Here is a 13012-nt window from a genome sequence, read left to right as displayed (position 1 = left end):
ACAAAGAATGAAAAGAAAGTAAAAATAGGAAAACAATTGGGAGGACGCTTAAGCTTCGCCTCGAAAAGTGGAACGCGATCACATTCAATGTTCCTTGACTACTCCTCACGTTTCCCGGCGTATGTAACCGTAATCTTTACCGGGAAACGCTGGCCGCGTACGCTGTGCGCGAAGGCGGGCTTTGTGGTAGACACGGCCCCTTGCGTGGGCCGCGATGAGACGAAGGCGAGTGCCAGCTGGAGGTATTGCAAGGAACCAGGCGCGCCGTACCGTGGCCGCCGAGACACCCACGCGCCGGCGTGCACAAATGGCGGACGCCGCGGTCGGTCTGTGATTTTGTGGAAACGCTGGAAAAGGGGTTTCTTTGAGTTTTTGCGCAACAGAATTATGTTTTCTCGTACAATCAGGTTTCAATGCGAGTGCTATCACGCCTGTAGGTTGTGTGTATGTCGTAGTTTACGACTTTTTCATATATTTTAGCTTGATAAATTGAATTAGTTCGCTACATTCGTTGCGTCACATGGGTGGCCTGGGTATGAGGGATTGGAAAATATTGTTGCCGGAACGACGTCCGACACCAGACCCCGGACGCCGACGCTTGCGCCGGGCGGCAACGCCGGATTTTCTGCGACACGGGCTCCTTAACGCTATAGTTAAAAAGCGCTGCTGGCATTAGGGAGCTTTAGCTTGTCCGGTATTCGGGTAAACGCAGACGGAGGCGGAGGCGTAAACAGGAGTGGCCTAAAACCCCTCAATCTCCAAAAGTAGCGCCAACCACTTTCCTCCTCCTCCGCTCGGCGCGGCCTCGACGGTGGCGCCGCCCGTGCTTGCCCTGCCGTAGCAGATGAAGGCTAACACACTACCGGAAGAAATCCGCGGAGAACTTCAGTCGAGCCCTGCAGAGCAGTTTTTTCAATCGAGGTGATGCTTCGTCAGTCGGCAATTGGCCTTAAGAATGTAGTCTTTCAATTGCGGAAAAAATAGAGAAAAGGACCATTTTTTAAGGCGTAAAGCACGCGCACGTTGACAGTTCGTGCTGCTGAAACACGATGCATGCACGCGGTGTGCTCAAACACGCGCGTAGATACCATAGTTTCAGGTTTTGACAGCGTGAAAGTGTGTGTACGTGATTTCGTAGGTTCACATACACCGCATATGACGCATGCGATACCGATTTATTTAATCGGACGCACAAAAATGTTAACGTTAAGCAATGAAAATGTTAATCCTACCCGCCGTGGTTGCTCAGTGGCTATGGTGTTGGGCTGCTGAGCACGAGGTCGCGGGATCGAATCCCGGCCACGGCGGCCGCATATCGATGGGGGCGAAATGCGAAAACACCCGTGTACTTAGATTTAGGTGCACGTTAAAGAACCCCAGGTGGTCGAAATTTCCGGAGTCCTCCACTACGGCGTGCCTCATAATCAGAAAGTGGTTTTGGCACGTAAAACCCCATAATCTAAAATGTTAATCCTTACAAGCTGGCCTGCGGTCCTTTGCGGCCTTTCTCGGTCATTATAATCCTGCACAAAAAAGGTGCGAGTAGCCGCCGCTCATGCCTCCAATATTGAGGACGCGTCCGGCAGCAGCCGGGATACTGACGAAATACAAGAGGGCCGTGGAGACATTCCTCGTTTGTGTTCCGTAATTCTCGCACGGGCGCGGTATGTTGCAGCAGTCGCGGGGCGCTTTTTTCGTTGCGGAGTGCTTTGGTAATCGCGACGATATGTATATTCTTTTGCAAGTACTGCCTCAGGAGTGCACATGTAACGGCTAACAGAGACCTTTGGAGAGCATTTGACATTACAAGTGTTCCCGTTGCCGCTTTGATGCCCTGAAGGCGCCTTCAATAATACAAAATAACGACACGTTGTTACAACTAGTAAATAAAATCTAATAAAGAAATACAATAACGCCGAGGCGCCAACTTCTAGCTCAGCACTACCGCGCCCACGCGAGAATTACGCAACGCCAACGAGGAATTTACCGGCCCACGTACAACTGCGATCAAAGTGCACGTTAAACATCCCCGGGCGACCTACATAACGTTATTTGGAGCCATCGACTACGACCTCTCTCATAGCTTCAGTCTCATCCGGACGTTAAAAACCTTAATCACCACAAACCAAATCAATACATGGGGGCGTACATTCGAAGATAAACGACTGCATCTGTAAGTCAGAGTGAGCATTGCAAAAGCGTCGAAAATATGATAACCTCTGGTGGAGCTCAAAACAAAGCATGAATAAAGTCGCTTTTATGTCACAGGCCAGCTACAGATGCGTAAGCTTTTGCCGCAAGACGAAACTACATGAAACAAAAGCAAATTCGAAAGAAAGTCAGCTTAAATGTGCTAAAAGCATGCACAACATGTACACATACACTTTTACGAAGCGGCAGGCGTGGACTAGGCTCAAAATAATAGGTTGTGAGGAACCGTGGCACTTCACAAAGCCATGCGTTTTTTGCCACTTCGTCGAAGTCAGCCCGCCCGATCCTATGTATCCACACTTTTCTTCTTTGTGCGTTGCTCTCGCCAGATGGTAACAAAAGAAGCCTGTTGCCGTCGCTGTGTCGGTTGCGGCAACCGACGGCGCAGCAGCACGGTATTACAATTCAGTTTTCATCCCTAACACACTCGATTTGTTCCGCTAACGCACTCGATCAGTCCGTTTGCCCGTACTTTCCTCGCGCAGGTCCAATAATGGCGGTAGGAGCACGCGGGAGAGAAACAAAGTATACAAAAGCGCGGCGCCTGCTTCCACGCAACACAGATTGGCCACTGGGGCAGCGCAGGCGGCTGGGGCAACAGGAGGCGTGGAGGAGGAAACGTCAGGGAGAGCGGGGTGGCGGAAAGATCTAAGAATGGCGCTACTTTTGGAAAATTGACAAATTTTAAAGCGGCCTGCATGGTGCATCCACCTAGTGGCGCAGCGCTAAAATAGACAAAAACAGCTAACAATGCAGTAACCGAGTGTATTTTATTTTCCTACGGGTGTAAATTTCTGGCAGGAACACGACTACACCAGTACCGAAAATTTACACCGGCAGCCAAGTAGAATACACTTGGTTAATGCAATATTAGCTGTTTTTGTCTGTCTGAGCTCTGCGCCACCAGGTTACTGCACCCTGCAGGTCGCTCCCGTTTATGCCTCCGCCCCGTCCGCCAGCGTTTACCCGAATACCGGAAAAGGTAAACCTCTCTATTGCCGCACGAGTGCGGCTCCTATGCGTACGTCCAGTGCCTTTCCCCTTAACCTTAGACCCTGAGGTGGCGTACCATGGTGCAACTCTGGCACCCAAAGGGAACCTACACTGTAACTCTAGTTTAGACTGGAAAAGGCGACAAATGACATCTAAAATATAAAATAATATTTCGGAGATTTACGTGCCAGAACAACGATAGTATTATGAGGCACGGCGCAATGAAGAGCTCCAGATTAATTTTTTACGCGCAAGCGTATTTGGCCCGGCGCCAGTGACACCGACGATGCGATGTTTCAAGCCGCGAAGGAAGCGAGCGCCGGAGGACGAAAGTGCCACGAGGTGGAGAAGCTAATCGCGCGCCAGGAAAAGTACGAAGAAGCGCGGTGAGGATGGATGGGTGGATGGATGGATGGATGGATGTGAGCATCTCCTTTGGAACGGGGCGGTGGGTTGCGCCACCAAGCTCTTGCTATTATACTGCCTAATGTCCTACCGAGGTTAAAAAAAACAGAACACTATGAACTACTACACCCAAATTTTCTGATGCCCTAGTTCGAGCTGTGCTCTTGTACGTCTCCGTCTTTTGTCGTTTCCCCATTTTTCTTCCACCAATCCTCCAATCGCCTCTTACTAATGCCTATTGAGGACATGTTTACTTTACCACTGCTCCCGCTGAACCCAATGGCTTCAAGGAGGCCAGTGGTGCCTAAATCGACCGCTGGGTACACATCTTCACATTCTAATAAAACATGCTCCATAGTTTCCCTAGCTTTACCACAGCAAGCACATGCTTGTTCTTCCTTCTTTTATCTCGCTTTATAGGTGCGTGTTCTAAGGGAACCCCCTCTCGCTTCGAAAAGTAATGAGCTTCCATTTGACTTATCATAAATTGTTTCTTTCCTGATTTCTTTTTTTCCTCTTATGAAGTTACTCATGGCAGGTTTCTTTTCCATTGCCGCCACCCATGAGATTATTTCAGCCTCTCTGACTTTCCGCTTGACCTTCGTTGCTGTGTTGCCCACCCTACAGGCCGCATGCTTGCTGGTAAGCTTCCTAGTTCTTTTCCTCCACTGTGGATCGATGTGAGCGAGCGGCGAAGCAGTGCCACCTGGATGGAAGTCTAGGTAACGTAGAGCGAAGAAGGGAAGGAGAAAAAAGGCGAAGCGTCGCGGAGTAGGGTAGGCGGAGGCGCACTGGTTTGACCTCCTCTGGCAGTTGCCGCGGGTGCTGCCTGAGGAAGGAGCGTGCGGGGTTCGAATCGTGATAACATCAACCCTGCGCGCCGTATGTTGTATGCGCGAGTGATAGCGTGTGATGGCGAGCCGAGGTTGCCGGCTCAATGTCGCGCGTGCGAGTGGAAAGCAGGGAAGCTAATGCGTTGTACCCTGGCAGGAACTGCGTATTGCGCAGCCACGCGCGATCTCGCTGGCCGTATCCTGAAAAAGATCTGCGTTGGCGGCAGTGTCTAGATTCGCGAGCAACCTGCCGTGGTTGCTCAGTGGCTATGGTGTTAGGCTGCTGAGCACGAGGTCGCGGGATCGAATCCTGGCCACGGCGGCCGCATTTAGATGGGGGCGAAATGCGAAAACACCCGTGTGCTTAGACTTAGGTGTACGTTGAAGAACCCCAGGTGGTCAAAATTTCCGGAGTCCTCTACTACGGCGTGCCTGATAATTAGAAAGTGGTTTTGGCACGTAAAACCACATAATTAATTAGATTCGCGAACGGCTCATACCCTTGCGCATGCTGTGTTCTCGCCGCTCAGTTTGTGTTGAAGTGATGAATACCACGAAGGTCACTTCACTCGCTGATGCCGCGCTTCCTCCCGCCAGTGTTGTTACAACGAGTGTCCGCAGTCATCGAGTGTGATGTTTGCCTGTGCGCGCTGGGACGGGGTAAGGAAGGGGCATTCTGCTCCGCCGGCTGCTGCGTATGCTGCGGCCGCGCGAGCCGTACCTTGAAAACAATCTGCGATAAGGACCGTCTAGGCATCAACACTGTAAAATAATTTACACCCTTAAACGTGGAAAAGGGCGTAAATGTGTCTATAACTCACACCCTTCGGGTGTTGGTTATACAAATCCCACCCTAAGGGTGTGAGTTATACACACATTTACACTTTTTCATGTTTAAGGGTGTAAATGATTTTACAGTGTAGGCGCACTAGAGCCGTAGCTTCGTGTGCGCTATAGCACCCATACGCTTGTGCGTCACCGGCGTTCACGAAGCGAACCGTCACATTAACATATTGACAAAGTGGGTTTCCTTAAAATGGACATAAGTGTAAGCACAGCAGCGTTTTCGCATTTCGCCCCCATCGCAATTCGGCCTCCACCACCGGGATCGAGCCCGCGACTGCGAGGTTAGCAGTGCAGCGACATAGCTACTGGACTACTGGTGCACGACCTCTAACTGAATGTCTATGAAAGAGCAGGAATTAATGTGTGGTTGAAAATCTGAATGTAAGTCAGCTTATGACTGTTGAGAATCTGTCGCGACTTACTTACCCATATCTTGTGCTTTTGCGTGTTGACAGATACATATTTTTTTTATTTTTCGTAGGATTCTGGTTCTGGAAGAAGGGAAAGTCAAGGAATTCGACTCCGTGAGCGCGCTCCTCTCCGACTCATCATCTGCGTTCTACAGCATGGCCGTCGAAGCTGGCATTTGTAGTGCTACAAAAAACTCGAACCTGATCACGGCTTTTTTGTGATAAACTAATAATGTGTGTTCGTCAGAAAATACTGAAGTGCAGTGCGTATTGATGGTGCTTACATACCAAAAACACGAGGCAGCTAACAAAAAACCCACTAGATGTTTACATCGCAACGAATACTTACTTTCGAGAGTTTTCAAATTAAGTCTGATGCAGAAAAGATTCATTTTTGAGGTAACAAATTGCGAAATATTTGCTTTATTTCGCACAATAGATGACGACAAGGGTTGTGCCGGCAGTGGCGTGACGACAAATATGGGACGACCACTGTAGGGTGGTGACGGCATGGCGACGACACCGTGATGTCGTCGGGATGACGAGAATCACATGACTAAGCTGGAGTGACGGTGGGGGAATAACAAAGACGTCATCACGGCTATGATATTAGACAATTTTAGTTTAGCGTTTGCAACCGAAAATAAAAGCATTACGTACGTAAAGAAATAGCGTCGTCCTCACTGCGCAAGCGCGGAACGTTATTAGGTTTCTGCGCTTTACGTGCGCGATAACGTACGTTATTTGGCGAGTTTAACGCTCCTAATGTTTACGTACGTACGCTAACAAATGGCGTTGACGAACATGGCGGCCCCCGTGGCTCCCGCTTCAGCGTGAATTTTTGTGATGACTACGCTCTCAGTCGCATTGATTGCCAGTAACTATTGTAATGAGCTTTCGCTTTCGCTAAACTCACCTGAAAGGTTAGTTATCAGCGCATAGCGCGTCCATTTTCTGAGATCGTTCGGCGATTCTGGCACCCGCAGGCCTAACGAGATGCTTCCCCATACCAACAGCAGGATGGTTGCTAATGAATCGCCTTGGCTTAGATACGTTTGGCACTAGGCACCAGACGGCGCCCTATTCTATAACGTCTTCTTTACATCTGAGTTTCCGTGCGGTAAACAAAAGACCTGAAAGAACGCGCTCCGTAACGCCCTGCAAATGTGCTTACGTTTAACGTACTTAAGGTGACAAACGCTATTCTAAAACTGTCTATTGTCACGTTGTATTGATTGTGAACAACACGAAGCTAACTGTTCAACGGCGAATATGTACACAGAAAAACAAATAACACTCAGCGCAGTGATAGCGGTGAGCACGCTCAATGATCGTCGAAACTCTCACGTGCGGGTTAGACGTGTCGGCTATTTCTCATTGGACCTTCCAGCGTAATTGCTCGTGCAATTTCTGGAACGTACACTACTGTTCTCGTCGTACACGCAATCTGATTACAGGGGCTCAGTGCCAACGTAAGCAACCGGTAGAACCAGCAATAACATTCGAGAAACTTCCGATAGAGAAAGGCGCGTCTTGCGCTGGGCGATGATTTTTAGCATTTGTTAGCCGCCGAAAGATGGTCATTGGGAAAGGTAAAGAAGCACGCGTGGCAATATGACGATGAATGCATGACAACTCTATGACGATGATGGCGTGACGATGACCGCATGACGAGAATCGGATGACGAAGCTGGAATGACGACGATTTAAAGACCGCGACGGTATAACGATCACGAGAACGTATGTTTGGCCCAAGCTGGAATCCAATTTGGACGAGTGGGCTGGCGTCAGCATAGATAGATAGATAGATAGATAGATAGATAGACGGACCGACAGACAGACAGACACAAAACGCCTACAGAAGGCAAATAATACTAATTTCATTAAAATTCGGCATTACCGCTCTCTCAAAAAGATATCAGACCAAAAACATTAAGAACCATGGTTGATTCCCGGAAAAACCCCCATGTTAGGCCGAACGTTTTCTCGTCGGATATATTTTTGGCTATGGATATGTGGGATGTCATGTCTGCCGAAAGACGAATCTCGACATAAAAACGTAACGATTCTTTATTCGACTAACGATGGCAGCGGACGGGCATACCAACGCTACGTTCGTTCCAGCAGCGGAAGGAAGAAAAGCGGTCTTTCTGAGTCAGGCAGCCTGTTTTTATAGCCACCGTCGGTGACGCATACCTCGGGTGACGTGGCGGTGGCGCTATGTTTTATCGACCATGCAGTCCAGCGTGCAGCTGTGTTACGCTGGGCCAGATGATAAGAAGACGGAGGGTGCGCAGAAATATGCGGGCAGTGTGTCGCCACATCACCCTCCCGCGGAGTGGAGAGCCGTCAGGGGCTTGTAAATATCTGGGCAGCGTACCCGACGTCCGCTGCGTGTAGTGACAGAAGGAGGCTGCGATGTCGGCGGTCGTGGATGGACGTCTGTGAATGCACTGGTATTCCCTGGTTCGGCGTAATCTGTGTAGGCCGGCTTCAGCTGGTCGATAGAGACCCGGACGGCGTTCCCTTTAATGCGCAGGGTGAAGGTTTTGTCGTCGCGACGGAGAACTGGGTGGGGTCCGCTGTAAGGTGGCTGTAAAGGCCGGCCGACGGGGTCGTCGCGGAGAAAAGTGTGCGAGCACGTTGCCAGATCCTTGAAGACGAAGGGGGCGGTCTTACAGTGGTCAGCTGCAGGTGACGGGCGGAGGGCAGCGATGGTGCGTCGCAGCCGGGCGATGAAATCGGTGGGATCTGACGTCGCGGTGGTGGATGGCGGTGCAGCAAGAAATTCGCCTGGGAGACGGAGGGGTTCCCCGTAGACGAGCTCTGCGGCTGTAGCCTGAATGTCGGGCTTGAAGGTGGCGCGAAGACCTAGGGTGACGGCTGGGATGGCTTCAGGCCAGGTTGAGTCCGGGTGGCACATGATGGCTGCTTTGAACTGTCGGTGAAAACGCTCGATCATCCCATTGGCGCATGGGTGGTAGCTGGTGGTCCGCGAGCGTTCGAACCCAATGGTCAGCCCGAGCAGCCGGAAAAGGTGCGATTCGAACTGTCGTCCTTGGTCGGTGGTGACGCGGTGAGGGGGCCCGAAGCGGGCAATCGAACCGGCGAAGAAGGCCGAGGCGACGTCTTCTGCAGTGATTCCCTCGAGGGGCCATGCCTCAGGCCATCGGGTGTACCGATCGATGGCGGTGAGGCAGTAGCAATAGCGTCCAGCTGGAGGCAAGGGCCCTATGATATCAAGGTGGACGTGTTGAAACCGACCAGAGATCTGGGGGAATGCGCCGAGTGGTGAAGTGACATGCCTGGTGACTTTAGCGCGCTGGCATTGAATGCAGGAGCACGCCCATGTGCAGCAATCCGGCTGCATGGAGGGCCAGACATAGCGGTCGGCCACGAGGCATGCAGAGGCGCGTATGCCGGGATGGCTGAGGTTACGTAGCTGGTTAAAGAGGCCACAGCGATGGGAAAGGGGCACGTAAGGCCTGCTTCGTGCTGTTGATATGTCGCAGTAGATAGTCGTTGTCGATTCAGGTATGGGGACTTGCTGCAGCTGTAGCGAGGACCCGCCCTTAAGAAGCTCCTGCAGTTCGGCGTCCGTAGTCTGAGCCTTGGCGAGGACATCAGCTGTTATCTGCGAAGGGCTAATAGCTGCCACAAGTGAAAGCGCGTCGGCGACCACGTTGTCCTTCCCGATGACATGCTGGATGTCGGTGGTAAACTGGGCAATGAACGAGAGCTGGTTCTGCTGGACCGGCGGGAGTTTGTCACAGCGTTGAGAAAAGGCGTAGGTCAGAGGTTTATGGTCGGTGTAGATAGTGCAGTGCCCTGCTTCGAGAATGTGGCGAAAGTGCTGAACTGCTTCGTATATCACCAGAAGTTCTCGGTAGTAAGCTGGCGAACTCGACGGGGCGGGGGTCGTGGTTTCGTCGGTGGGACTGGCCGCAGAAGGGATCGTTTTGCGAGCTGAGAGTTTCTTGGAGAAGAACGCCAAGGGATGCCAGGTGTTGTCTACGCGTTGCATCAGGGCGGCGCCTACGGCGATGCTAGAGGCGTCCGTGAAGAGCCCCAAGGGGGCGTCTGTCACAGGATGGGAGAGAAGGGTGGCGGTGCAAAGAGCTGCTTTGCATTTTTCGAAAAGTTGCGTTAAAGGCGGTGTCCACGTGACGGGTTGGTTTCCTCGTAGACCAGCCAAGGCATCAGGAGGGGAGCCTGGTACTCGGCTGCGTGTGGCAAGAAATGCCTGTAAAAGTTCAGCATGCCGAGGAAACGGCGAAGGTCTTCAGCGGTGGCTGGTTGAGTGCAACTTTGCATGTGTGAGATGCGTTGATGTAAGGGTCGAGTTCCCTCTGATGAAACTTCATGGCCGAGGAATTTGGCGACTGAAGCGCCGAGCGTGCTCTTTGGGACATTGACGAGTGGGCCGTGGTCATCGAGGCCTTGGAAAAGCAGATGAAGGTGCCTGTCGTGTTCGTCGGCGTTGCGGGAAAAGACCAATATGTCGTCAAGATAGACGAAGCAGAAGTCGAGGCCGTTGACGACTTCGTCGATGAAGCGTTGAAAGGTTTGACCGGCGTTCCTCAGGCGAAAGCTCATGAAGGGAAACTCGAACATGTCGAAAGGAGTAATGATTGCAGTTTTTGGGACGTCGTCTGGATTGACGGGTATCTGTAGGCTTTGACCAAGTCTAGCACGGGGAAAACGTGGCAGCCAGAAATGCAATGGGCGAAGTCCTGTATATGGTGAACGGGGTTCCTGTCCGGAATGGTGCGGGCGTTGAGGGCACGGTAGTCCCCACAGGGCCGCCAGCCTTCGGTCTTCTTCGGGACGAGGTGAAGTGGCGAGGCCCATGGGCCGTCGGAGGGGCGGGCGATTCGCTCCCAGAGCATGGCTTCGAGCTCTGCTTTGACTATGCGCATGTGGTCCGGGGCAACGCGACGGGCGCGACGGAAAACCGGGGGGCCTGGGGTGGTCTGGATGTAGTGCACAGTGGTGTGTTGCACATCACGTGGCAACCCGCTGCGGCGCGTCAAACCGGGAAATTCGGCGAGGATGGCGTGGTACGGTGAATTATGTTGGACACTGAGTACCTTGATGCTTGGCTGGTGGGTAGCCGTTCGCTGTCCTGGCGCGGAATGTCCCGTCGTCGCGTCGATGAGACGGTCGTGGCGGCAGTCCGGAAGGAGGTTGTAATGCGCCAAAAAGTCTGAGCCGATGATTGGCTCGGTGACGTCGGCGATGACAAAATTCCAATGAAGATCACGGCGTAGGTTTTTAAGCTGGACGTGCAGGCGGAGCGAGCCGTAAGTTTTGATTGTGGACTGGTTTGCCGCGCTGAGCACGAAAGACGTAGAAGGACGGGGACCTTGCAGATGGGCTCGCGGGTAGCAGCAAATGTCGGAACCGCTGTCTACAAGGAACAGCTGCTTCGTAATTTGGTCGGTGACAAAGATGCGACGGCCTCCAGGTTGGCAGCTCGCAGCCGTGGCTACGAGCTGCCGTTGGCGTTTGCCCGATTTCTAGCGGAGCAGGGTGGTCGACATTGTCGTGCTCTGTCCCCGAAGCGTCGATGGTAGTAGCATCGGTCGTCGTCACCAGGCTGCTGTGACGGGGTAGTGTTCTGGCAACGGCTTTGCGAGTGACGCGTCGGCAAGTGTTGATCCAGTCGTCATTGAGTGGAGCTGAGCTGTCGGTTGATATCGTCTATACGGAGCGCAAGCTCCATGGTGTTCAGCGGTGCGGCGACAGCTTGAACGGTGGGTGACAACGGCGGCACGGAGACCTCGATGACACGATCAGCGATCCCGGCAAGTTGGTCGAGAGGTAGCGTAAGATGAGCCTGCAGAATTCCCTGGACGTGCGGCGGAAGTCGTTGAAGCCAAAGAGTTCGCAGTAACGAATCCTGGACTTCCATGTTGCCCGCGAGAGCACAGATGTGGCAGAGGAGCTGCGAAGGCTCGCAGCTCGGCAAGTTCTGCTGACTGAAGTTGTCGCACCTTCTGGTCTTCCGAGAGTGACAGGCGGCGAATGAGTTCACTCTTGAGGTGTTCGTAAAGGTTGGCCGTTGGTGGGTTGGCAAGGACATCCCGGACCTCGTTGGCGTAGCGGGCATCGAGGTGGGCGACGACATAGTCGTAGCGGGTCCGGTCTTGCGTGATGTGCGCGAGAGAGAACTGGGCATCAACTTGGGCGAACCATACCTCGGGTGAGTCGGCCCAAAACGGCGGAAGCTTTACAGCGACACGCCAGACGCCGTGCGGGGCAGCGTGCGGGATGCCATCTGCCGGGGTCGTGACATCCTCGGCGGAGCCGGCAGGATGCTGCTGCACGGAACCATTGAGCTGGTCGTGCCGTTCCTGAAGCTGCTGCTCTTGCTTCTGGATCACCTCTTGCTGCGTGTGAAGCTGTCTGTTGAGAAGTTCCAGCTGTCGTTGAAGGGCGTCTTGTTCGTCCATGGCGATGCGTTGTTGTTCGTTGTCCGGGTCACCAGATGTGGGATGTCATGTCTGCCGAAGGACGAATCCCAACATAAAAACGTAACGATTCTTTATTTGACTAAATGGCAGTGGACAGGCATACCAACGCTACGTTCGTCCCAGTAGCGGAAGGTAGAAAAGCGGTCTTTCTCAGCCAGGCAGCCTGTTTTTATAGCCACCGTCGGTGACGCATACCTCGGGTGACGTGGCGGTGGCGCTATGTTTTATCGACCATGCAGTCCAGCGTGCAGCTGTGTTATGCTGGGCCAGATGATAAGAAGACGGAGGGTGCGCAGAAATATGCGCGGAGTGTGTCGCCGCAGATACAAAGGGCCTATGTGCCCCGAGTGAATGTACCACAGAACGGGCTGGTATACCCGTGTATACCAACCAAGTAGGCGCAGCTTTGTTCTGCGTAACAAACAAATAACTTCCTAAATAAAGCTTTAACGTATATTGCCGGTCCGCACATCTCTCTAAAGCACACCGATCTATCAATAAATAGGCGAGTTATATTTTATGGATTTTCTTATTTACCTTATTTTCTTTGCTTTCTCAACTCATTCAATGCTACTGGGTGTGTGCCCATTCTTGGCCAAACCTCTGCATTGGTCAGGCCCCACGTAAAACCTCAAGTACAATGCCAGCTCACAGACAATCCTAAAGCACACTGGTGTGTTATTAGAATGGTTATTTATATTGTGACGTAGTAGTGATGCTGGATAATGCAGCTGGCAAACTGTGAATGGCAAAACTAACTTTATTCTGTGAATTTGTGCCCACAAAAGCAACTTACACTCAAAGCACAGCAATATCGGCAAACACGGTCGGCAATCGC

General features: G+C 52.2%; 2 protein-coding genes across 2 annotated transcripts in view; one reads left to right on the top strand and one right to left on the bottom strand.

Annotated features, from left to right (window-relative positions):
- The window catches only part of LOC126529603 (ATP-binding cassette sub-family C member 3-like), a 68535-nt gene extending 62167 nt beyond the window's left edge, over nt 1-6368 (top strand). The window contains exon 11 of the mRNA XM_055070041.2: nt 5770-6368. Coding sequence (XP_054926016.2) covers nt 5770-5920 — 151 coding nt within the window. The 3' untranslated portion in view covers nt 5921-6368. The remainder of the gene's footprint in view (nt 1-5769) is intronic.
- A 1653-nt stretch (nt 6369-8021) lies between these two features.
- Nucleotides 8022-12153, bottom strand: LOC140213346 (uncharacterized). Its single transcript, XM_072284597.1, has 3 exons — nt 11695-12153; nt 10497-11217; nt 8022-9778 (listed from the first exon to the last, which is right to left on the bottom strand). Exons 1-3 carry the CDS (start codon nt 12151-12153, stop codon nt 8022-8024), a joined length of 2937 nt encoding a protein of 978 aa, XP_072140698.1.
- Between the last annotated feature and the right edge of the window lie 859 nt (nt 12154-13012).

This window comes from Dermacentor andersoni, chromosome 9, assembly GCF_023375885.2.
Source record: "Dermacentor andersoni chromosome 9, qqDerAnde1_hic_scaffold, whole genome shotgun sequence".
Lineage (NCBI taxonomy): Eukaryota > Metazoa > Arthropoda > Arachnida > Ixodida > Ixodidae > Dermacentor > Dermacentor andersoni.
Note: the sequence above shows the minus strand (reverse complement) of the source record. Positions and strands in the feature narration are given on the sequence as shown.

What these genes read in the sequence shown, in the direction of transcription:
- LOC140213346 (XM_072284597.1), bottom strand. Translation starts at nt 12,153, where the DNA reads ATGGACGAACAAGACGCCCTTCAACGACAGCTGGAACTTCTCAACAGA. An exon ending in CACTCTCGGAAGACCAGAAG is followed by an intron (nt 11,218 to 11,694) that starts GTGCGACAACTT and finishes CTGCTCCGCTAG; the next exon opens with AAATCGGGCAAACGCCAACG. An exon ending in GACCGAAGGCTGGCGGCCCT is followed by an intron (nt 9,779 to 10,496) that starts GTGGGGACTACC and finishes ATCCTGTGACAG; the next exon opens with ACGCCCCCTTGGGGCTCTTC.